General features: G+C 33.7%; 2 protein-coding genes across 3 annotated transcripts; both read right to left on the bottom strand.

The window, feature by feature from the left end:
* Positions 1-2,474: 2,474 nt before the first annotated feature.
* LOC102664271 (uncharacterized) lies at positions 2,475-3,958 on the bottom strand. Its single transcript, XM_026126998.1, has 2 exons — positions 2,806-3,958; positions 2,475-2,509 (listed from the first exon to the last, which is right to left on the bottom strand). The coding sequence occupies exons 1-2, from the start codon at positions 3,956-3,958 to the stop codon at positions 2,475-2,477; spliced, it is 1,188 nt and encodes a 395-aa protein (XP_025982783.1).
* Positions 3,959-9,068: 5,110 nt separating this feature from the next.
* Positions 9,069-14,521, bottom strand: LOC100797755 (protein argonaute 7). 2 transcript variants are annotated; one of them, XM_006574859.4, is made up of 3 exons: positions 13,643-14,521; positions 10,848-12,117; positions 9,069-10,676 (listed from the first exon to the last, which is right to left on the bottom strand). In XM_006574859.4, the coding sequence occupies exons 1-3, from the start codon at positions 14,037-14,039 to the stop codon at positions 9,215-9,217; spliced, it is 3,129 nt and encodes a 1,042-aa protein (XP_006574922.1). In that variant the 5' UTR covers positions 14,040-14,521; the 3' UTR covers positions 9,069-9,214. The 2 variants fall into 2 exon arrangements, with proteins under 2 accessions (XP_006574922.1, XP_006574921.1); XM_006574858.4 differs by having other exon boundaries at positions 10,848-12,084; positions 13,643-14,519.
* Positions 14,522-24,083: the final 9,562 nt, after the last annotated feature.

Here is a 24,083-nt window from a genome sequence, read left to right as displayed (position 1 = left end):
GCCAGGAAGCAGGAGATGAACCTAAGTATATGACGAAGCCGGTAATGGATTTTCTTGAGTCTTGGCATCCTGCCCAGTCCGAGTCACTAAAGGCTCGGAGCTGAGGAGTGCCGGTGGCGGAAAGGAAGATGCCTGAGCCCGGCGTTCCTTTGAGATAGCGAAGAATCCGGTAAGCTGCTTGTTGATGAACACTGGTGGGGTTGGACATATATTGGCTAAGCTGCTGTACTGCGTACGTGATGTCAGGGCGAGTATTGGTGAGATATATGAGCCTACCAATGAGCCTTCGGTAAGAAGAAGAAGCTTCCGTTGATAATGGCGTCCCTGCTGTAGCTTGTAGTTTGGTCGAATAGTCCATTGGGGTTACATTCGGTCGACATCCCAGCATTCCCGAATCAGAAAGTATGTCCAAAGTGTACTTTCTTTGACACAAATGGATACCTGAGGAAGAGCGTGCAATCTCCATACCGAGGAGGTATTTCAAATTTCCAAGATCTTTGATTTTAAAAGCTTGATCAAGGAGCTTGATAACATCTTGTATTTCAGATTCGCTGTTGCCAGTTAAGATAATATCGTCCACATACACCAAGAGGGCTGTGATAATAGAACCAGTGAATCGCAAAAATAGTGAGTGATCTGAGTGAGATTTTTCAAAACCAAGAGATATTAGGAGACCCGACAATTTCGTGAACCATTGACGGCTTGCCTGCTTGAGCTCATAAAGTGAACGCTGCAATCGACACACCATTTGTGAGTTTGGAACCGACAAGCCATGTGGAACTTGCATGTAAACTTCCTCATCTAACTCGCCGTGGAGAAAGGCGTTATTTACGTCTAGCTGTCTTAGGTGCCACTGATTAAAGGCAACCATGGCTAGGAGTAAACGAACAATGGTTAGTTTGGCCACTGGAGAAAACGTATAAAGATAGTCAAGCCCCTCCATTTGTGTATAACCCTTTGCTACTAAACGCGCCTTGTATCTCTCTATGGAACCATCCGCTCGATGTTTGATTTTATATACCCATCTGCATCCAATTGCTGTCTTATGAGGAGGTAAAAGAGTGAGTTTCCAGGTGTTGTTTGATTGTAGAGCTTGTAATTCAGCTTCCATGGCTTTAATCCAACAGTCATACTGAGATGCTTCGGCATATGAGGAAGGTTCCACTGTGGACGATATTGACATGACAAAGTGTTTGTGTGTGTGTGACAGTCGTGAGTAGGAAAGTACCGAGCTTAGAGGATAGCGAGAACTCGTCGAAACCTTAGTATCGTGTGAAGAGAGACTATGGTGGTAGTCTTGTAAGTAAGTGGGTGCATGTTTGGGTCATGTGGAGCATCTGGGTTCGTGTTTGGTTCTTTGGGAGAAGGCTGATTCATCTGTGGAAGTGAGTTGTAAGGGAGTATGGTCTGTGGTTTCTTGAATCACAGGTTGTGGGGGCTTTTCTATGATTGGGTCATGGGGACTGATGTTGAAGGATTTTGGGAGTATCGTACTGGATTCTGGATGTGAGGATTGTGTTTCGGGTATTTGCGAAAAATGATCTTCATAGAAAACGACATTTCGTGATGTGATGATGCTATGCAAATGCAAGTTATAGACCAGATATCCTTTAGTGCTAGCCTTGAATCCTATGAAAATGCATGGATGCGCCCTAGGGTCTAGTTTCTTACGATTGGCTTTAAGTGTGCTAGCATAACATAGGCATCCGAAAACGCGAAGGTGTGATATTTCGGGTAAGTGTCCATGAAGCTTTTCGTATGGGGATACATTATGTAAGAATGGAGTAGGTATGCAATTTACTAGGTATGTAGCGTGCAACAGTGCATAGCACCAAAAGTTAGATGGCAAATTAGCTTGAAATAAAAGAGCACGTGTCACATTAAGCAAATGTTGGTGTTTGCGTTCTGCAATACCATTTTGTTCGGGTGTCTCTACGCAAGTGGTTTGATGCATGATTCCTTTTGATGCATAGAAGCTGGGCATAAGAAACTCATACCCATTGTCACTTCTTATCTTTTTAATTTTCTTATTATATTGCGTTTCAACAGAGGCAATGAAGTTCACGATAATGTCTCGGGTTTCAGCCTTAGTGTGCATAAGGTGTACCCACGTGAATCTCGAATGATCATCAACAATGGTCAAAAAGTATTTATGACCGTGCATAGATGGCTTTGAGCAAGGACCCCATATATCCACATGAAGCAAGTCAAAAATATGAGATGCATGAGAGGTGCTAGAAGAAAAGGGAAGTTTCTTATGTTTTGCGTAATGACATGTATTGCATACAAAAGTTTTATCATTCCACAAAATAGGGTAATGAGGCTTCATACATTGTAATCTTTCTGTTGAAAGGTGGCCCATTCGAAAATGCCAAAGGTCTATAGGTATAATTTTGCATTTAGGGTGAATGATGGTCGAGCAAATGACTTTATTCTCTTGATCTGGTATGAGGTGATAGAGACCATGTTTCTCTTCAACTATACCAATCTTCGTACGAGTGCTTGCATCCTGTAGCATGCATGAGGTGGAAGAAAAAATTAATGCACAATGAGTAGAAGATACTAGCTTAGAAATAGAAATTAGATTAAAAGTAAATGCGGGTATGTATAGAACATTGAATAGGGTTATGGATTTTGAGAGGTGCACGATGCCTGAATGAGTGGCATGAACTTGATGACCATTAGGGAGCTTTACGGGAACTGGATTTATGCATTCATATGAGTGAAGATTACTCAAGGAGCAAGTCACGTGGTCCGTTGCTCCTGAGTCCAGAATCCATGGGCTAGTGAAAGATTGGAATGTACCTGGGCTGGAGGGTTTATCTATGGCACAAGACGAAATCGAGGCAACTTGTTTCGTTTGTTCCAATGTCGTGCTTCCTGTTGATGACTGTTTGATTAAAGCTAGAAGAGCCTTGTACTGCTCAGGTGAGAATCGCACAACGTCCTGGGATTCACGATGCTGATTTTGATCTTCCATGGGTTGGCTATCCATCGTCACTACGTTGTTCACAGTAGATCTTCCATTGTAGGGTTTATACCCTGGTGGGTATCCATGCTTTCGATAGCATACATCGACAGTATGGCCCATCCTACCACAATGGGTACACGATTTTCTTCCACTCGTGCCTTTGTTCCTTGTCTCATGATTCAGAGGCATTCCATGTTTCTTGTAACATATATTTTCAGTGTGTCCAATGCGTCCACAGTAATCGCAGATGGTTTTCGCAGCATTAATGGAAACGTCTTTAGGTTCAAAGTTAAGGTTAGGAGAGGAATTACCTAACAATTGTCTTTCTTGTTGCGCCACGTATGAGAATATTTTCGTTATTGCTGGTATGGGATCCATGAGCAACACATGTGATCGAATGTTGGTGTACTGGTCATTCAAGCCACGCAAGAACTGCATAGCTCTATCTTCAAGCTTTCTTTGTGCAATAATGGCGAAGGCTGAGCAGGAACATCTGACGTTGCAGGTACAAGCTGGGTCGGGTCTGAAGTTTTCAATTTCATCCCAGATGACGCGTAGCCGAGTGAAATATTCTGTTACGGAGAGAGTTCCTTGCCTTAGTGTGGACGCTTCTTGCTGAAGATCGGAGATTCTTAAGAGGTCTCCCTGTGAGTATCTCGTCTTCAAGTCTCTCCAGATGTCTTCAGCTTTGTCCATCCAGAGTATGCTTTGCCTTATGGAAGCGGCAACGGAGTGTACTATCCAAGATAGCACCATGTTATTGCACCAGCGCCAAGCTCCGTACGTCCTGTCGGTTTTCAGTGGTTCCGGCGCACTTCCGTCAACGAATTCCAACTTGTTTTTGGCGCTTAATGCGGTAATCATGGAACGAATCCATGAATGGTAATTGGTAGAATCCAGTACCGGGGAGACCAATGCAATGGATGGGTTTTCACTTGGATGAAGGTATAGGTAACTTTCTATATTGTTGAGTGTGGTTTCATTCATGGTGGAAGTGTTTGGTGGAAGAAAAAGAATAGTGAGTGCGCAGCAGAGCTCTCCTCGTTAGAAGAGCTCTGATACCATGTTGAATAAAGCATAAAGCTGCATGAGAGAGAGAGATATAGAAATCATACTGCACGTGTTTCGTACAGCATAAGACTCAGAGTAGGAAGATCAAGAATGCATCCCAAAAGCTTACAATTATTCTATGATAGCTGTAGTATATATCTGTACACGAAGAGAGCAGTTAGGTAGTTATAACTAATTAACTAATCTTCCTAACTAACCTAACAGAATCACCTAACTGTCACAAGGTGCTGCTAATATACTCTCATGTTATTGTAGCATGTTCTTCTTGCCATTTATAGATCAACTCGTTTGTTGATCTTGCATACAAGTTGAAAAACATTTATAAGGTTATGAACTTTAGTTTCATTCACTCGGAAATAAGGACTATTAGTCTCAATATATGGATCTATTTTTGTTCCTCACCCTAAAATGCGACAACACCAATCAAGAAGGCCAAGCATTAGTCGCATACATAGTGAAATGAATGAACCAATATCAAATAAGCCTAAGAAAATGTTCAATGTGTCACAATGAATAACGTCATCTTAGTAATTGTCTATATAAACAATGAAATATATAAAATATCTTATAATATTTTATCTTCTTTTTTCATGCTTAATTAGTATGTGTGTGTTGCTTAGTTATATTAAATTTGGTCTACTTATTGTTTTATTGTTTTTCTTGTATTTCTTAAATTTAGAAATTCTTTAATCACTTATAATTTTATGCTAAAATAAAAATCTATTTTAAATTATAAAAAATTAAGGAAAAAAGTTAACCAAAATTTTCACAGCAAAGACAATCTTGGTTTAATATTAAAAAATGAATTAAAATCGTCAAGCACGTTTTCAGTTAAATTACGTAAAGAAAAACTAAAACACAGAAATTGTCAATGAGGAAACGATTTCTTCATACAAAAAGGAATCAAAAGGAAAATTTTGTTTGCAAGCACGGTTTCTTTGTATGTAAAATCGTATTTAGAATGATAACTTATTTATTTTCGTAAATAATTTAAAAAATATCCATTATAATCATTTTGAAAATAATTGCACCATAATGATAAAAAAGCCGAGAAAGAGTGTTGAAATTATTAAACCTAAATAGTCACATTATTGACAAATGGCGAAAAGAGTTGAGAGGCCATTTAAAAAGCAAATAGTTATCATCATCAATAGTTAATAAAAATGACATGTCATGCGCGCGATAAAAGTGAGAGGACTTAAAAATAAAATAAAAATGAAGAATGCATAAATTTTACTTATATAGCTTAAAACTAAAATGTAAAATTAAATTAGCACTTACACCATCACATGTTTCAATGTTTAAATATTATGATAAATAGACCGGGAATAAAGTAAAATAGCCTAATGCTGCTGTACAAGGGAACAACAAAACACAATTTTGCATTTATATTATATAAATAGTTTAAGTACATGCCTCACTAGATTGAGTTATTGTTATTTGTAAACTTTTGAAGTACATAATTACATTTTATTTGCAAGACAATTGATAGTTAGCAAGATCCTAGTTGAACCTTTTCCAAAAAGCTTAGTTGTTCACATCTCTCTCTTCTCAATATATACGATCATCATTAATTATCTTCCTTTTTTCATATCAAAATTGTGAATACAAAAGATATTTAAGTAGAAAAATATAACGAAAATAACTTTATCTGAAATCTGAACCCATTACTTATCCTTTTCTTTTTCCTGTCACTTCCTTTGTAATAAGCTGTAAGAATAAAATAAATACAAATTTATTTAATGATTTATATGTATTCATAAATTTTTACAAATTTTAATAAAGTTTTACGTATTTAATACTTATACATATATAAAAAGAAATAAGCACAAGCTTTTCACATAGTGATTCCCTTCTAATACGCACCTTATAAACAGGCTCACTGTACAACAATCATCATACCTATAGTAGGAGAAAACGTGACCACAAGTCTTAAGAGGCATGTGATTTACCAGCATTTAAAAATCACGTGATGTAATTTTCAATATTTAAAACAATGACAAAACTTAAACCATATAGGTGTATATTTGAGTTTATTTTTAATATAATGTTAGTATAGAACTTTTTCATTATCATTAAATTAAAGATAATTTTAAATAAAACTTTTAAAATATTTTTTTATAGTAGAAAATTTCCGTATTATTATTATAAGAAGGTCTTATTTTATTAAGACTTTTCGTCCATCATATTCGAATTCAGTCCTTTATGAAGTTTCCCTTATGAGTTATGACAACTATCATAAGAATTAAGGCTATCGATTATAAGTAAGACCAACTACGTAAATCACATGTTATTTGATAGGTTTAAAATTAAATTATTAATATCAGTATATTTTAATTAAATTTATATATATATAATATTATTTTCAATTAAAAATACAATTTTAGAGATTGGAAAGTAAAATTCGAATTTTGATTGAAAAAACATTGTGAATTTTATGTTGAAGATAAAGCAAGCAAGCAGAGGAAGAGAAAAACATTTGGGTGGGGTAAGAAAAAGATAATTAAAGAATCTATGGCGTACTTGAGGTGGGACCCAGAAAGCGGTGTGAATGGTGTATGTGATAGGATCTTAGTAAGGGCAGGGCACTATCAGTGGCAGAAAGAAAACCATATTCATTTATCAGTCTTTCTGTCCCTTCCCTTGCCATGGACGTGCAGTCCTGAAAAAGCATCTGACCCACATGCAAAAGTAAGTATGAGAGAGTGGATGTGTATGTGCTACTCTTACAAATTTTCCTACAATCATTTTATCATAAGTGATAAATGTATTTTATGTTTCTAAAATATTCAATACATTTACTTTTTATTTAACACTTCTCGTTAAAGGTAGGAAAATAATTTAGTAGATATATTCCTTAATTGAAGATAAATAAATTATAAAATAGAATAGAATAAATAAATGTGATTTTTTTATTACATTATTAATGTGAAATATTTATTAATTTTGTCTATAATAAATTTTGGTTGAAAAAGTTAATTAATTATCTTTAATAACTCAATCTTTTCTCACAACTATGTCTTTTCCATTATAATATTCAAACTAATGCTTTACTTAAAAAATTTGAACTTAATTATAGTCAACCAATAATATTTTTAGTAATAAATATAATAAATAATGCGATGATAAATAGAGAGATAATAAGAAAATTTGGATGAAAGTGAAGAAATTATTAGAATATATAAATTACGCTAATTACCTCTTGAGATTTTATGAAATTACACAAATTTTATGTTTCTTCTATTTCTACACCAATCATTTTAATTATTTGAAAAATATACACTTTTGTAAATATTACACTGTGTTCCTTCCATAAGATAAGTCACTATAAATGTTAAAAACAAGATAAATTATTGTAATTTTACGTAATCTCAGATGTTGTTAGTGTAATTTATTCAAATTATTAAATAATTTTGGACTATTATTATTATTTTTTATGAGCAGTTAGACCAGAATGTTTTTAATTAATCATTACATGACAAGTAGTTGAGTGTTATTTTTTTTGGAAAAAAAAATTGAGACATTTCACTACTTATGATGTAGAGATTGATCAAGATGGGATCTAATAATTTATGGTAAAAGTGAAATGGAAGAAAAGTTGAATGTAGAAATATAATAATTCGTATATTATATATATTAAATAGCTTAAAGGGACAAAAGGGGAACTTCAAAAAACACTCACTTTACTTCTTTTCAAACCCCTTCCTTTCTTGGCTTTTGTTTTGTGTTTCTTCATCTCTCTCTCTCTGCATCTCTAATAATACAATTGGGCTGGCATTTGCCGTGCAATGTGAATCTGTAACTGAGCTTCTGTACCATTCCCTGTGGGTCCAATAAAAGTCCTTTACACCTTTGATTTTTAGTAAACCCATAAACTTTCTTGTCTTTTGCTTTCAATTTGGATTCTTTACTCTGCCACATACAGTTTGATGGTTGCATTGCATGCCAAAAATAATGGTCTAGTTATTTCATTTATGCCACTTCTACATTTATGTTTACACCCTTGCTTAATTACATGTACAAAATATAAAACAAATAAATTGTTATTAAACAAAATTAATAGTGTTTAACAACTTTTTAAGTGTATATCTATATATACCTTGTTGAAGAAGTGAGAGATGTAATAAGAGAAGAAGAGAAATGAGGTATAGAAAGATATGGTAGCATTAATTGCATGCCAAAATAATGGTTCAGTTGCTTTATTTATGCCACTTCTTATGTTTATATATAGTTATTTACAACCTTGCTCAACTAATTACATTTATGAAATCAAGTGTTTAACAATGCTTTAAGTGATCAGTCAAAAAAACAATGTTTTAAGTGTATATACTTCTTGATGAACTGAGAGATGTAATGAGAAAGGTTTAATAGATTAACAAAAAAATGAGTTATAAAAGGAAAAAAAAAAACTTAGTTTCCTTTGACTTGACTTCATTTCTTTACTATTGTGCTTAGATGAAGTCATCTTTACAGTTATGTAAAATAGTTTTTGAGACTAGTTTTTGTACCGCGAGTAGTTTACGTATGTTAGGGTAACAAGTTAAAGCTGCATGCACGGATGCACAACTACCTATACCTGAAAATTGAAGATTATAGATTGTATGAGGAACTGAAACTCTTTTGTCCTTTGTTGAAGCTATTTTTTGTCTCTGCTAAACCAGTTGTTTATACACATATCAATTTGTTAGCATTCATCTAAATCATATAGTATAAAATTTGAACATCGGAAGAAGTAGACATGACGGGAAATCATACTTTTTGCTCACAAGTGAATAAAAATATGGAAAGTTTTAACATGTCAATATGTTTAGAATCAAACGAAAAAACCATTAAAATAATAAGTAGAATCCAAGGGCTATTGTAACTAAACTGAACTTAAAACCTTCAGAATTATGTAGAATCCAAGAATTATAAAACTATACCAATATTCTTATGAATGTCACAATTGAACTAGGAAAGAAATATACAGTTTGAAGAGCATTCTGATTAGCCTGCACTTTGGCCTTTAAATGGAGAACTTTTTTGGTTAGATAAAATGCAAGATTCCATGTCTTCAATTTTTTTATATGATCCACTAATATTTATCCTGCACATGATATATCCACTGATTACATGATTTAAACAAACTATCTAGAAATCAAATGGCATTGGCAGAAGAGTAACAAATAATCACTAGCAATAGAACATGAGCTTCTTGATGTTTTCACTAAGTTTAGGTAGAGGTGCTGTCTTTGGAGGAGCAGCTCTGGATAGTGTAGATGTGCTTCTGAATAAACCTAAGGACTCTGATCTCTCAAGGTAGAGTCTGCCTCTATATGCAGCCAAATGTGCATAATATGCAGGAGGCACCAAAGAAATTGGCTTGGTACACCTAACAAAAGTGTAGCACAAGTTGTAAACCAGTTTCTGAAGTTCATCAGAAGTAAACTGGTTTTCATCCCACAAGACATGGTAGTGAGTTGGCCTACTTGTTCCTTTAACACCCCAATGGCTACAAAGATAGAAATCAAACTCCTTTGGATGAGTGATCACAGAATCAACCACAGTCCCTGGAGGAATGTTTTCATATAGAAAATTGTTTTTTTGAGTTGAAGACTGGTCAGTTTCAAAGGGAAACAACCTTGTGTGATGCCTCTTTTGCACAACTGCAAAAGTAATGGTAGGTTTGTAGCCAGGAAACCTTGAGCATGCACACCTGATGGATTGAAGTTCCTCTTCCAGCACTTTGTAAAACTGAGTTTCACTGACCCCGTCTCGGAAGAAAATGATTCTGTTAGGGAGTTTCTCTACCTCCTGGTAAAAATCATCAAGCAACTCCCCCACCATTGCGCCTAGGTCCAGGATGATTTCTTGTCTATGTGTTTGAGACCTTATTCTTGAAATGTACTTGTTTGCTGTTGGCCAATTCATGCTGCCGACGACAGCAGCGACAGATGGACTGACATCATCTAGAGGGTGAGGATGTGTCACATCTGCACCCATGAATATCACCGGCTCGTCAATATGAAAGAGGCGCGGTAACTGCGATGGCAATGAGTTGTACAAGGCAACTGTGCATCCACCAACTTTGGCGTTGATTTTGAGGGCCAAATTGGCCAAAAATTGTGAACTCAACTTGTTGAGATTGGGGTACAGGCAGCATTGGCTCACAACACCAACACTTGTCTCAGCAATTCGTTTCAAGTCTGCATACCCTTTGTGTTTTCTCTCCATTATGCAAATAAGAAGCTGGAGATTGTTTGAGGCTGTCCTCAGGATCCTCTTGAGCTTAGATTCCAAAAGGGTGACATTGTTAAGAATTTGGATTGATTCAAACTGGGGACTAATAACTGTGTTCTTGTTAAGAAAAATGCCCAATTGTTCACACCTTTGACATAACTGGTTTATGAATCTGGGGACATTGGACTTCTGGTCAGGTGTGCCCCCAAAACTAATTAGTGCCCACCTTTCAATTGTAGTTCCTTCGAAGACATGTCCATCAAGAAGGTTCCACTGGCGGTCGTGACGTGAAGGAGTCAGGTTTCTCACATGACCTCCATCTCCAAGCTTTAGTTTGGGAGGGTGAAGAATTCTACCAGTCAACTTTGTCATTTCTCTTGATACTTGGAGTTTGAATTCTTTTTCCTGATCACCACTGTCAAAACGATTACATTTCAAGGCATTAGAAAATAATACAAAAGCAATATGAATATGCAAAAGTAAAAAGTCAAACAAAGGATCCATAGAAGTACATATGAGGTTAAGAACCATATTATATATTCAACAAACAAGAAAAATGGAACTACTATAATATGTAGTTAACTACCTGGTAGGCCCAACAGTTCCTCTCATGACTCCTTCGACAATGGTTTTTCGTTCTCCCGGTCTTTGGCAGCCCATTTTGAGTATTCTTGCTGTTTGATCATCAGACAGTTTCCCAAGGAACTTCTGGCCTTCACAGATCACACAAAGCTCCATAGGGAGATAACAAGGCTTACTCCTACTAATTTGCAAGCATGGCAGTTTTCTGAATTGTATGTCATAGTTATACTGATCTTTAAAGTAATTCACCAACCTCAGATTCTTCCCATCTCTGTCAGCAAACCAAAGATTTTCAGTAACCTCCTCAGTCAAGCCATAGACACGATATCGTTGAACAGTTTCTCTATGGCAAACGAAGACCCTGATGTTCTTCAATGCCTTCTCCACTTCCTTCCTCTCTTCACCGGTTAATTGAGCTGTCTTTCTTTGAGACAGGTCTCGAAGAAACTCGAGGCGCTTCTGCAAGTATGCAATCACTCCTATGCTCTCATGGAAAGCAGTTACTGAGAAATCCACGTTGAGAGCAAGTCCTTGTTGTGTTGGTCTAAGACTCTGAAAGAAGCCTCTCAATCCAACAGCTCCTCCACCAATGTCTTTGCTTCTTCCCATTGAACTTGAATAGAATGACCTCCCTACAGGTATGCATTTCTCGGTTGGACTTTCCCTAAGAACTACATCCAAAGCATGCAGATAATCCTGTGGAAGTGGAATCCAATCATCATCCTCTTTGCTCAAATAGTTACTCAACTCCTTCCCATTGATCTTCGAGACCAGTTTGATATTTATCCTGAAAAGTTTAAGCTGTTCATGCTTCTCTTTCAAGTCAGACATTTCTCCATAAGGTGAAGTCAGCTTGCTAGTGGGGATTGGGAGGCTTATGTAGAACTCAAGCTTGTCATTTTGGAATTCAACTGGACTATAAAGATTCTTTCTACCATCATATGCTGGAGTAGCACCACAGAGGACCGCAGAATTGTTATTTACCAACTTCTGCTTGATTGCTCTGGCAACATCCTTGGAGGGATGAGGAGTGATTTCAACATTGTAATGATATATCTTCTGTGATGGATCAAATTGCACCAAAAAGTGGTTGGCAAGAAGAGAGATCACAGAACCTTCTTTGCCACCAGAGTCTGGCCTCCTTGCAACAATTACTGCCTGTGGCTTCCTTGCTGGAATGAGTTTCTTCCCATCATCTCCTTTTAAGGATGCCTTAGTTTGCTGCTGAAGTTCCTTCGGAGCTGAATCAGTGTAAGAAACAAGATGGTTCATAACTTTACCAATTTACTTTGTTGCCTATGGATTGCTTCAAAGGAGGGGAAGAGGTAAAGGAAAATTAAACCTTTTCATTATTACACAGACAAAAGTTTGGACCTTCTATTTTTCCTCTCCTTCAAACTTTTGAACCAAACAATACTTTTTTTTCATCAAAATTCCTGCACTCTTCTCCAGTTCCTTTCAACCAAACAAACAGTATGGTAAGCTCAAGTTACCAACTCCTTGTGCTCATTAGATGTCTATTTGTTTCCACAGGAAAAAACAGAATTTCTAGAAAAGTTTAGTAAATCTATTTTTGTAAAAAAATATTATTATTACAAAATATTCTGTTGTTTGTTTCTTCAAAAGTAAGTTATTGAGAAGTTCCTTTGGATTATATAAAAAAATATTTTTTTATCATGCACCCTATTAAAAGTAACTACTTATAAATTAACCATTTCCCATATTAGTTACAATAGCATGGACCAATTTCTTGTAGGAGATAAATGTTTAACAAAACACTAAATATTTCCTCAAAGCAAGCCATGATGTATATACAAGCAAGTATTGATACTAGATTCAATGATTTTGAAAATACCATAATAGCACTTTCTAGGAATATAATTCCAGCTTCAGAAACTGGAGCCATGAATCTAGAGTAATTGTAAACAAATTAAAGAATGAAAATTACTAATATAATTAAGGCCTTGACTTTGCTTATAAGGAAACTATTTTATCCCCAACCTAAATTCACTAATAACTAGAACAACCCTTGCACTTTTTTTCTGATATAGCCCTGAGCCTGACAGACACACCAGATAAAAAAAAACAGAAAAAGAAAAGGAAAAGGGACCCATGAACTGGGACAGCATAGTGAATAGGAAAATCCACCGTACTTCAGAATATGCTAATATTGGCTTCAACAACTGGCACCAAAAAAAGGGAAAAGGAAGAAAGACTTTCAACATCGCTAGCTCGTAGGAGAAAAAAAGAATTAAAAAAGAAAGATGTTGAGCGAATAAAATCCAATCATGAAATACTACTATGGAGAGAAAGAGTTGAACAATTTTTTTCCCCACAACTGTTTAATAAAAGAGAATACATTGGAGTACTACTTTTGACAAAATCAACATAGAAACTTAAGGCATCAATTGCAGCAAGTGGCACACTGATCTGAAGTTTTTTTCCCCCCCAACAAGACCATGGACCAAACCCTTCGTGATTGAAGTTTAGAAATACATCAATATATAACTACATATAAAAATAAATATATAAATTACAACCCCAAATGAAATGTTTCAAAAATACACATACTACATACAAAAGAAACAGCCAGAAATGGTTTCTTCATGGTATTGCCATGATGAGGCTTTTTTTTCCTTTTTATGTGAGAAATGAGAAGTTAAAGGAAAATTGAATTATTTTTTCCAAGAAAACCAAACAAGAAGGCCTAAAGATCAATTTTTTGTCTTCTGAATTAACAAAGCAAGAATGCAAGCAAAAGGGTGAGTTTGAAAGTGAAGGAACAATGCTAGTGCTTACCAGGATCAAGTGGTGGCTGAGAGAGCTTGTAATCTGAGGACGGGGAGCTATTGAGCATGCATGGAGGTTTGCGCAAATGGGTTTTTGATTTGATGGTGAGGTTCGGAGGGAAGGGTGGAGTCAAAGGAAGTTGTTGAAGAGGTATAAGAGAAGGTAGAGGAAGAAGAGCTGGGTAGTATCTCTGATACTTGTTCTGGTTGTTGCAAAAGCCAAGCTGAGTTGAGTATTGTAGCAGCTGATGATGATGGTGATGGTGCTGATAGTGATGATGATGGTGGTGGTGGTGGTGGTGATGGTGATAATGATGATGCTCATGAGAGTTGCCTCCATTCCTGAAGCTCCTTCTTTTGGTGGTGAATTTCTGGTTGGCATTGGTTGAGTCCTCTGTCTCTTCCATGGCTTGATCAAGAGAAAAAAAGATGAAAGTGTGTGTGTGTGTGTTTAGAGAATATATGAAGATGGGGTTGATTTGGTTTTTGTGCTTTCACTACAAGTTTGAAGATGTGACAACAGAAACTACATAAAGTATTTAGAGAGAAGAAGACACAGGAGGACGGAAGGAGAGAACTTTGGGTTTTATTTAGCTTCTGGAGGTTTTTATATGCACTAGTATTTGAGATTGGTGTGGTGGCAATATCTTTTAGGAAAAAATAAATGAACACTCCAAACACTATTAAACATTTAGTTAATGAGAAAAATATAAGTATGATAGGATGTAGGTTGTGATAGAAAGAAAAATATAATAAAAAATAATATATATTTTAATGAAAAAAATGAAGAAAAAAAGATAGTAGTAGTATTAGAAGAAAATTGGCAAGTACCCTTGGAGTTGCATTAAATGAGAGGGTAAAATGGCAGTAACCAAAGAGGTATTGTCTTTATGCAGTTTGCAATCTGTCTGTATAAGAGTGTATGCTATGTTTAGGGGCATTTATACCATCTTACATGGTCCTTGACTCACTGTCAAACACAACACTGGCCTACACTTTTTTCCTTTGAATATGTAATGGGAAGTCAAATTAAGAGGGAAAGACAGACCAAAGAAACCTTCACACACACACACACACTCTCTCTCACTAGTTTATTATTTGTTTATTGGATTTTACATTTGTGCTTATGGGGATTGGGGTTTCATCTTCCACTTGGATGGATCAATTTGAGTTCACATTTTGTCTCTCGTTTCACTCTGGTCTAAACATCATCATCCCTTTGTTATGTCACTATTGTTGTCTGTATTGTGCAGGCTTAAACCATTTTCACGCATTGAATTTTTCCAGCTTGGTTTCCTGTGCTCTGCTTATTTCGTCATCACCACACCACTCTTCTTCTTCTTTCATATCTCCTACATTTTGCATAATTGGGACCACTTCTACAAGCATGAAAATGGCTAAACATGTTTGGAATTGATTTTATATAGGAAAATCATCTTTTTAAAAAAATTTCTCAAGGAATTGGTAAAAATAGCAGTAAAAAAAAGGAATTGGTAAAAATCAATTTAGAGTTTAATACCATACATTATTACTATAATGTTTTTTACTATATAAACCAATCAAAAATCTATTTTAGTATAACTTATAAGATAATTAACTATTTTAATTTTCAACAAATTTATTATACATATCATATTATAGAGTAACAATGTAAAAAAAAAAAACTTTCACAATGTCAGTAAATATATTATTTATTCATAAATTTAATTTAACATACTGATAAAAAAAAATAATTAAACATGGAAGCAGATATAATCTTTAGTAAATTAGTTTTTATTTGTGAACATAACTTTAGAGCGAAAAATATTTAGAACATGTTTGGATTAAATTTTGTAAATTTAAGTGGGTCAAAACTTAAGTTTGCAAAAATAACCCGTCTTTTACATAATTGAGATTATAGGTAAAATTTTCAAGTACAAACATACCTTTGAGGTAACTAAACATGTCACCAAAATGAATTTATTTTTCAAACTGAATTTGATGCTCCCCACCCATAAAACCAAACATAGCCTTAACCTTGAGCACACGTGCATCTAATAAATCACAGAAAAAATTCAGTCTAAGGATAAATAAGGCATAAATTTATCAAGTAATGTTCTGTTTAGAACTTCAGGCCTAGAGATACCTATCATTTTCTGTTCCTTTTCATTCAACTCCCCTGGATAAATTTAGGTTCATTGCACATAGCAATTGAAAGGAGATTTAAGCTCAACCCCTTGTCTAATCCAGAGGTAAGGCAGATTTTTCATGATACTAGTAATTAGAACTACATTAAAAAAACTGTCAACAGAGAGCATAAGCTATTTCATCATGCTTATGTCTTCCTAATTTTCTTTTTAGTTCAGTTTGATCTAATCTTTAATCCTTTCATTTGCCTCATCTTTAGTCTACATAATCAGTGTTGGTGGGACGTAAAAGGGCCATTCATGCATTCAGAAGGTGGGTCTCTCGAGACAAACATCGGTTGAATGTGATGATGGGGCTGTGTTATGTATGTGGCCATTAACATAAGTTTAGTTTAAATGTAAATCACATAGCCCCACTAGTCTCCATAGGCTTTAATGCTGTTTACAATGTCTTTTTTGTCATAATTTTGTCTATACTTACTGATGTAACTCTCAATTTAATTATACACTGCTTTCATAATCTTTCATAACATGAAATGATTCCTTCATTCTTTTATAAGCTATATATTAGGTAATATATGAGTCTATTTTTATTTTATTTTTATAAATGATTCAAAGAATATTCATATGAATTTAACGGTAATACACTAATAGTTAAAATAATTATATAATATTATCTAATTACAAATTATCTCTTATATGATTTTCAAAATAATAATTATAAAAATTAATAAATTTATTATATATGATAGTTTAAAATAAATAATAATATAAATTTTTTTTTTCTGTATTCGTATATAGTTCTCGCCTATGGTATAAAACGGTCATTATCCTTAAATATGTTTTATATTTCAAAATCATATGTTATGATATTGACAATAACTTGACCACAGACATTTAAGCATAATCCTTTTTTTTCTTTCCATTCCCCTTGCCCTCTGTTGGCATTGGGTAAAACCAACTTTACATAATATGGAAGTTTGCCATGTGAAATGATTTCATTAACTAAGTGAAAATATTAATATAATACTCTATTAATTGTGTAAGGGACATGTAAAACCTATATTCCACCGCCATTTGATGAACTGAGTCCATTTAAAATTTTTATTCATTATCAACCAAAGAGGGTAAGAAATATCATTTAATGCTACTAATTGAGAAGTTGCAGAATGATTCTTTCTGAATTGAGAGTGGAAGTCATAGACTTTAAATCCTAACCAGCCCTAAATTTGTGATGATCCCTATATCTTCACTTTGCTTTCTGTCCACTTTCCTGTAGTAAGGTTTTTTAAACAATGCTGCATCTTAAAGGTCACTTTTATTTGATTTTAATCTAAATTTCTATAAGAATGTTTATTAATTCAAAAGTGATTTTCTATGGTGACTTAATTTACTGATTCAACTGTGACAGTTATTACTATTCTTTTCTGTACATTCCATGGAATATGAATATAAGATATAGTCGTAAAAAGTGAAATCAGACTACACTGGCATTACCTAAGAAATTTCAAAACTTTAATTTATTATTGTTGTACTTGTGATATGCCTGCCATGAAAGATACAGCACGAGGAATCACTCCCTTTTCATGGTTTTGTGCCTGCCATATTTCTGTTCTTATAATTCCTAATTCCCAGATTCACCAAACCACATACAAGATTCTTTTCTTTCGTAGTTTGGAACTATGATAAACTTTCAGTAATAGGGATGCAATTTAATAACATCGCTGCTAACAATGGTGTTTCTTTTAATAAAATTATTTTTAATGCCACTAAGGCTAACCATTGAAATTTGACATAACTTTCTCAAGCTGCTACAATGTTGTTTTATCATTGGAAACTTTTTTGGACGATAATTTTGTTGGTGTAGTCTTTAGAGACAGTTTATAATGATGTGGTAGACATCTAGCAATTGATTTGGTTGTCTAGGTAATATTTTTATTGTATATTTTTTTTAGTCTTAAATATAAAAAAAATATTTTTTTTCTTAAATCTAAAAAAAGAAAATTAATTTTATGTTATTTAATATTATTTTTTTAAAAATATTTTTTATTTAATTGATGTGTTAATTTTAATAATTTTTTTATTTTTTATATCAAATTTTAATAAAAAAGTACTTTTTAATTAAAATTAATATAATTAACTAATTTTCTTAATTAACGTTGTAACATTCCATTTTTCGTAAAATAAATTAAAAAAATTTATATTTAAAAATAAATAGAGTTTTAGAAAAAAAATGATGACATTTTTATAATTAAATAAATAAGGAGAAATAACTTTATTAATTAAAATAATGGTTTGAAGGAAAATAAAAAAATATATTTTATTTATTCATTTGATAGGAAATAAAATAGAGTTTTTTCTATAAAAATAGAATAAATAATAGGCTGACCCTAGCTATAAATAGATACATACATTTTATATTACTCAATTTTTTTTCCCTTTCAAAATCCTCTCTTTTTCCTGTATACACCCAAACCAAATCTATCTCTGATGATTTCAGAATCGTTAACCATTGGATCATCGTGAAATTTTAACACAAGGTTAGGAACTTATTTTTGCACACAACCACCGTTGGGATTTTTAAGATAATGTCTGTGGTGGAAGAAATGTCCCTCGCACTGAGCTTTCTCTTTTCTTGCATACACCAAAATTTGTCTCAGTAAAACTATGATTCCAGACTCGTTAGTCATTGGATCATCGTAAAAGTTAGATACCCTATTTAAAATTAATTTACTCACATCTCCACCGTTGAGATTTTCAAATTAATTTATGTGGAGGGATAAATACTCATCGCACGCAGACAGTGGAATGAAGGATTCAATCCCTTCTCTTTCTCTCTAACGCTCAGAAACCCTAGCAGAGCAACCAGAGGAAAAACTTGAGAAATCTCAGGAAATCGCTAGAGATGCTGCTATCACTGCTAGAATACACATGTGAGCCCGCTTAAAGGTAATGGATGATTTTATCGTGATTAAGGTTAGAATGAACATGTGTAGAGATCCTCAGAGAATTAAATTATGATTTATTTTGAGATGTTTATTGAATTATAATTTTCCTTTACGATTATAAATACGATATTGTTGTGTTTGACAAACCAATTGATGTCCTCATGTGAATTGGTTGATAAACTTGAGTGCTCTTGGTGTTTTCATGTTTTTGACATATGATTTTGATTCATTGATTTAATATGATTGTGTTGAATTGTTTGAGGGGTTTTACTTCTCATGTTGTGAGAATCATTTTGTATAAATTTTATATTGAGATTATGAAATGGTAATTCAAATCGTGAGTAAGTGACAAATTGAACTTGTAATGAATGGTGAGATACATGTGTATTGAGATATTATATGTATTAATTTATAAGCTATGAATTGTACAATAACACAATTGTAAGATCCTTTAAGGGCAACGGGTTTTTGCGCGACGAGTATTGTGATGAAATCCACTATGGGAACTCGACAAGTTGAATCACTCTGAGGCGCGACGACTTAAAATGATTTTGAAAACAATTGAGTAATTATGTGTATTGCATAGTTCATAGGTAAAGTCTATGTGTGTGTCATTGTTAACTCATTGGCAAGTGTACCAAATCGTCACAAGTAGTAAAGTACTCGGAAGTCCGAGTGTCGAATCCACAGGGACTTTGTTTGTACTTAGATTAATGCAAATCCAATTTAAAAGCAAGAGATAAGAATTTAAAATAGAAGATAAGTGAAAGAAAAGATAAGATATTTAAAGATAAACTTAGAAGATAAAAGAAAAGATAAGATATTTAAAGATAAAATTAGAAGATAAAAGATTGAAAGATCAAAATAAAAGATAAAATATTTAAATTGTGATAAAGATAACTACTTCTATGAAATTCAAATAAAGTCTAAATCTACTAAGCCTAACTACTTACTCCTAATAAAACCCAACAGTAAAACAAGGAATAACTACTTCTAAGAAAAACCAACAATAAAAATAGGGAATAAAATCTATATATTAAAATTGTTAAAACCTAACAAGTCTAATCAGCCTAGATATATGGATTCAGGATTTGTCTGTTATCAATATCAGCAAACTAATTCTGCCCCACATCTATCCATCTACTTGCCCCTGATGCCTCATGATGACAAGCCTACCTTAATTACCTATATTCAAAATGCCCTTTGCGAAGACTCAATAACTAAGATGCATTAAGTTTACATTCTAGACATTTGCTAAAGCATCGACATTGAGGCATTAAGTCATGCTAACCCAATGATTTCTTTATTTTATTGTTCTATTAAGCGTTACCCTTTCCCGAGTGGCCTAACCCTTAAAATCGATTCACGCATTCATTCATTATCCCTAATTAAGCTTTACCCTCTCCCGAGTGGCCTAAAGACTAACAGAAAACAAAGTCCGAGATGCAGAATAAGCAAGAAAGAAAAGCAGATAAAAGAAATTGGAAGGAAAAACCCTCTAAAAGATAACCCGATAATTTCCTCCTTTTAGTGTTCTCTTAAGTGTTACCCTCTCCCGAGTGGCCTAACCCTTAAAACAGATTCAAGTATTCATTCCTTACCTCTAATTAGGCTTTACCCTCTCCCGAGTGGACTAAACCCTAACAGAAAGCAAGTTCCGAGATACATGATGTAAAAAGAAAGAACGATAAATAAATAAAAGAACTTGAAGGGAATTCCTCTTTTTATTGATAACTCTTGAAATGCTCCATACATCATTGGCTTTTTAGGCCTGTCAGGCCCTAGCTAGGGGATTAGTCACTCATAGTCATGAGGGCTTTACAATGAGAGGAGAGGTGAAAGAAAGAAAAGGAGTAAATGAAACCCCTAGGAGAGGGGATTCTGTGGTGGTGTCCTCCTTTGGACTGGCTTTCTATTTATAGCTGTTGAAGTGGGCTTTGGGCCTTTGTAGGCGCGCTTAGTGTGTGTACTTCCTGGCCCGCTTAGCCCGTGACGCGCGCTGAGCGCACGTATTGGACGGGGCCTTCTTCAAATTTTCTTCTTTTCTTCAATTTTTCTGCCCTTTTTGCTTGTTACACCTCCAATTTTTATATCTGCAACCAAAAATTCAATTTAATTAATTTTCTAACTTTTAATCACAAATAACTGCTAAATAATTAATTTCAGGCCAATATTTGACAAATTTTCTACTATCAAAATACAATTATTTAGCAGTTATCAGTCATGTATATATTAATATTGTATGATGCGTATATGATTCATGACGTGTGATAACATGTTGCTTTGGAATTATACCATTGTGATTGAGATTAAGTGTATGTGATGAAATTGGGCATGTATTGAATTGTAATATACATGTGTATTGAGATGTTGTGTGCATCGAGTTATTAGCTATGAACTATACAATCACATGATTGTAAGACCTTTTAAGAATGATGAGTTAATGCGCGACGAGTATTGTGATGGTAACCACTGTGGGGACCTGACGAGTTTAATCACAAGCGCAACGAGATAAAATTATTTTGAGAACAATTGACGAGTCATGTGTTTTGTACAGTTCATAGATAGAGTCTGCATACTAAAATATTTTCTGGGTTAAACCTGAATCAGGAGGGAGAGGACCTGACGGACTCTTTAGAGTGTAGGCCTTGAGGGTAAATACACTCAGTTTGATTGTTCCTTGAAGCCTATGTTGATCTCATAAGGTTGGAGTGTTATCGCAAAGCAGGGTGACCCTAAATAGTCTCCACATGATTTTACCGAGTGAGAGTGGTTTGACTTACTAGTGTGTGGTTTGTCTTGTCATGTACTCCTGGGCGCCCAATGAGATTTTTCACTAACATGGTACCACATTGCATATATGATTGAGTCTTAGTATATCTGTTGCATAACGCTTGTGTATTGATTGGTTGAGTGATATTGTGTTTAACCCTTGAGTACGTGAATGATGTGAAAATAAATGAGGCATGTTGTGTTGAGGTGTGGTGTTGCACGACAAGGGGTGGAATGACATGAACTGTATTTAAGTAAGTTGTATTTCATTTATATGATATGTATATCTATGTTGTCTCGTTTCTCTCTATCAGTTAGGAATGTGATAACTCACTCCTTGTGTGCTATTTGTGTTTGGATTCTGTGATGATCTAGAACTTTGTGTTCGTGGGAACAAATGGTTAGATTGTAAGCTATGGAGAACCTTATGCTAGAGAACGCTGAAACACAATGCTATGATAGGATGTGATATTAGGGTACAAGTTTCTATATTAATTGCATGAAGTCTTGGACGACTTTGTTTTGAGCCGAGATGATTTTATTATTTATTTGGATAAGTTCTATTATGATGTTAGAAAAGTAAATGTGAGTCTTTTACCCATTGAAATGCTTTTATTTAAATATATTTTGAAACTTTTAATTAATTTTGCATTCTTATTTCTTTTATTATTAGTATATATATATATATATATATGGGGTAGCTGCTGTCATAGATGGAACATATACATTTTCCCTTGAGTGAGTGCTTGTTTAGTTCTACCATGAGAAATATCAATTGATTATTACTAGCTAGTAAAGATACAAATGTCTGCTATTACTAGTAGTATATAGAGATAGTTTTAATGATGTGGTAGACACCAGTAGTATTAGGTATAAATAATTATGTCATCAAAGTTTAAATTGAGTTTGATTAGAAGTGATAAAAAGTAACCTGTGCTAAATTGAAAATTTTACATCAAATTTTACAACAAACTTACTTTCAGGATAAAAAAAATTCCAACATAAATTACTTTAGTTCAAAATTAATTTTATAAAATAAATTCTGTAAATGTTCACCTAAATTCACACTAAAGTTCTCTCTCTTTGTATTCACTTTTTTTGTGTGTGTTCATGTTATCTCTTCAGTTAAGAGTTGTGTTAATCACTCACAAATAATGTTAATGAATGTTTTTTTTATGAATTAATGTTAATGGATGTTATGTGAGCTATATGAGAAAAATATTGTGCTTAATTAACATTTCCGTCCAAGAAAACAAAAGAAAATAATTTCATCTTTTTGTCCTGTTTTCTTTCCCTTTTCTTTTCCTTTAAATACATCTAGCCAAACATAGAAACTGGTACCTCCTTCAAGCAAAAACATTAATAGGAAAGCTGAAAAAAGAGATAAGAGTTTAATATTTTGATCTAAATACATAATAAAGATACTAATTAAGGTGAATTTTCAATTTCATTTTTTCCGTTTTAGTAAGTATTAGTAGTATAAAATAGTGGATATCTCAAATGCTTAACCGATTAATTTATATGATTCTGAAGGAATTCACTACTCTATTTCATAGGACATTTGATCCCATTTTAGTGTCATGGTGTGTATATAGAGATAAGAACAAATATTTCCAGAGTGGCATCAAAGTGATTGAGAGCTCATTTTTGTTTTTACTTGTCACCTCTTGTTCATTGCTTATGACATGGTTGAATTCATTGTGCATAATTTTGCTTTGAAAAGGAGTATAGGGAATCATAAACTTCCCTTGCATTTTTTGTCGTTAAATGGATACCAAAGAGGACCAACTGTACAAACATCAGTATCAATAATTGATAGGCAAAATATATGTAGTGGTTGGCATACATAAGTATCAGTTCACTAGTTGTGTTGTTGAGTGGTTGCTCTTGAAAATCATTATAAAAAAAAAAGATCATTAAGAACTATTTTATCCAACATCTGACTCATCTCTTAGTGATGATGTGGACATGTGGTTTATGGTTTTCCTAGGTAATTTATTTATTTTTTATCAACATGGTTTTGCTAATTGCTTAAATAAATTATAATGGATATTATGCTATGCATCCTGCGTACATATTTTGTTACCATTTCCTGATACTGTATTTTTTACTCTGGTATTGGATTAGGACAACCGTTTTTCAGATCTGTGATATAAACCTAAAAGGTTACTACCATGACTAAAGAGAATAAGATGAAATTGAGATATTTCATTTATTTATAATAATAGATAAAGATGACTGCATTTATATAGTTTTAAGTGATATCAATGGATAATAATTATTCAAATGTCAACATTATATTATTTTAACAAGTAAAATAAAAATTATAATTATAAAAATAACTCTATCTTATATAGTCCTTGAACCATTTAATTTTGGGCTTAGAGTCCATCCTATCAATTTGACAAAGATTGAGTCTAGGTTCAACGGGTATAAATGTTTACTTGGGTTTATTATCCAAATTAATTCAATTTATAAGTATAGATGAAGGTCAAAATTAGGGAAAAAATTTGTTACATGACTTTGTGAACATTTGAATAGTATATCACACTTCTTAAAGTAAATTAATCTTGTCACTACAATCAGAGTATATATTGTCCACGAG

The sequence above is a fragment of the Glycine max genome, chromosome 2 (genome assembly GCF_000004515.6).
Source record: "Glycine max cultivar Williams 82 chromosome 2, Glycine_max_v4.0, whole genome shotgun sequence".
Classification (NCBI taxonomy): Eukaryota; Viridiplantae; Streptophyta; class Magnoliopsida; order Fabales; family Fabaceae; genus Glycine; species Glycine max.
Note: the sequence above shows the minus strand (reverse complement) of the source record. Positions and strands in the feature narration are given on the sequence as shown.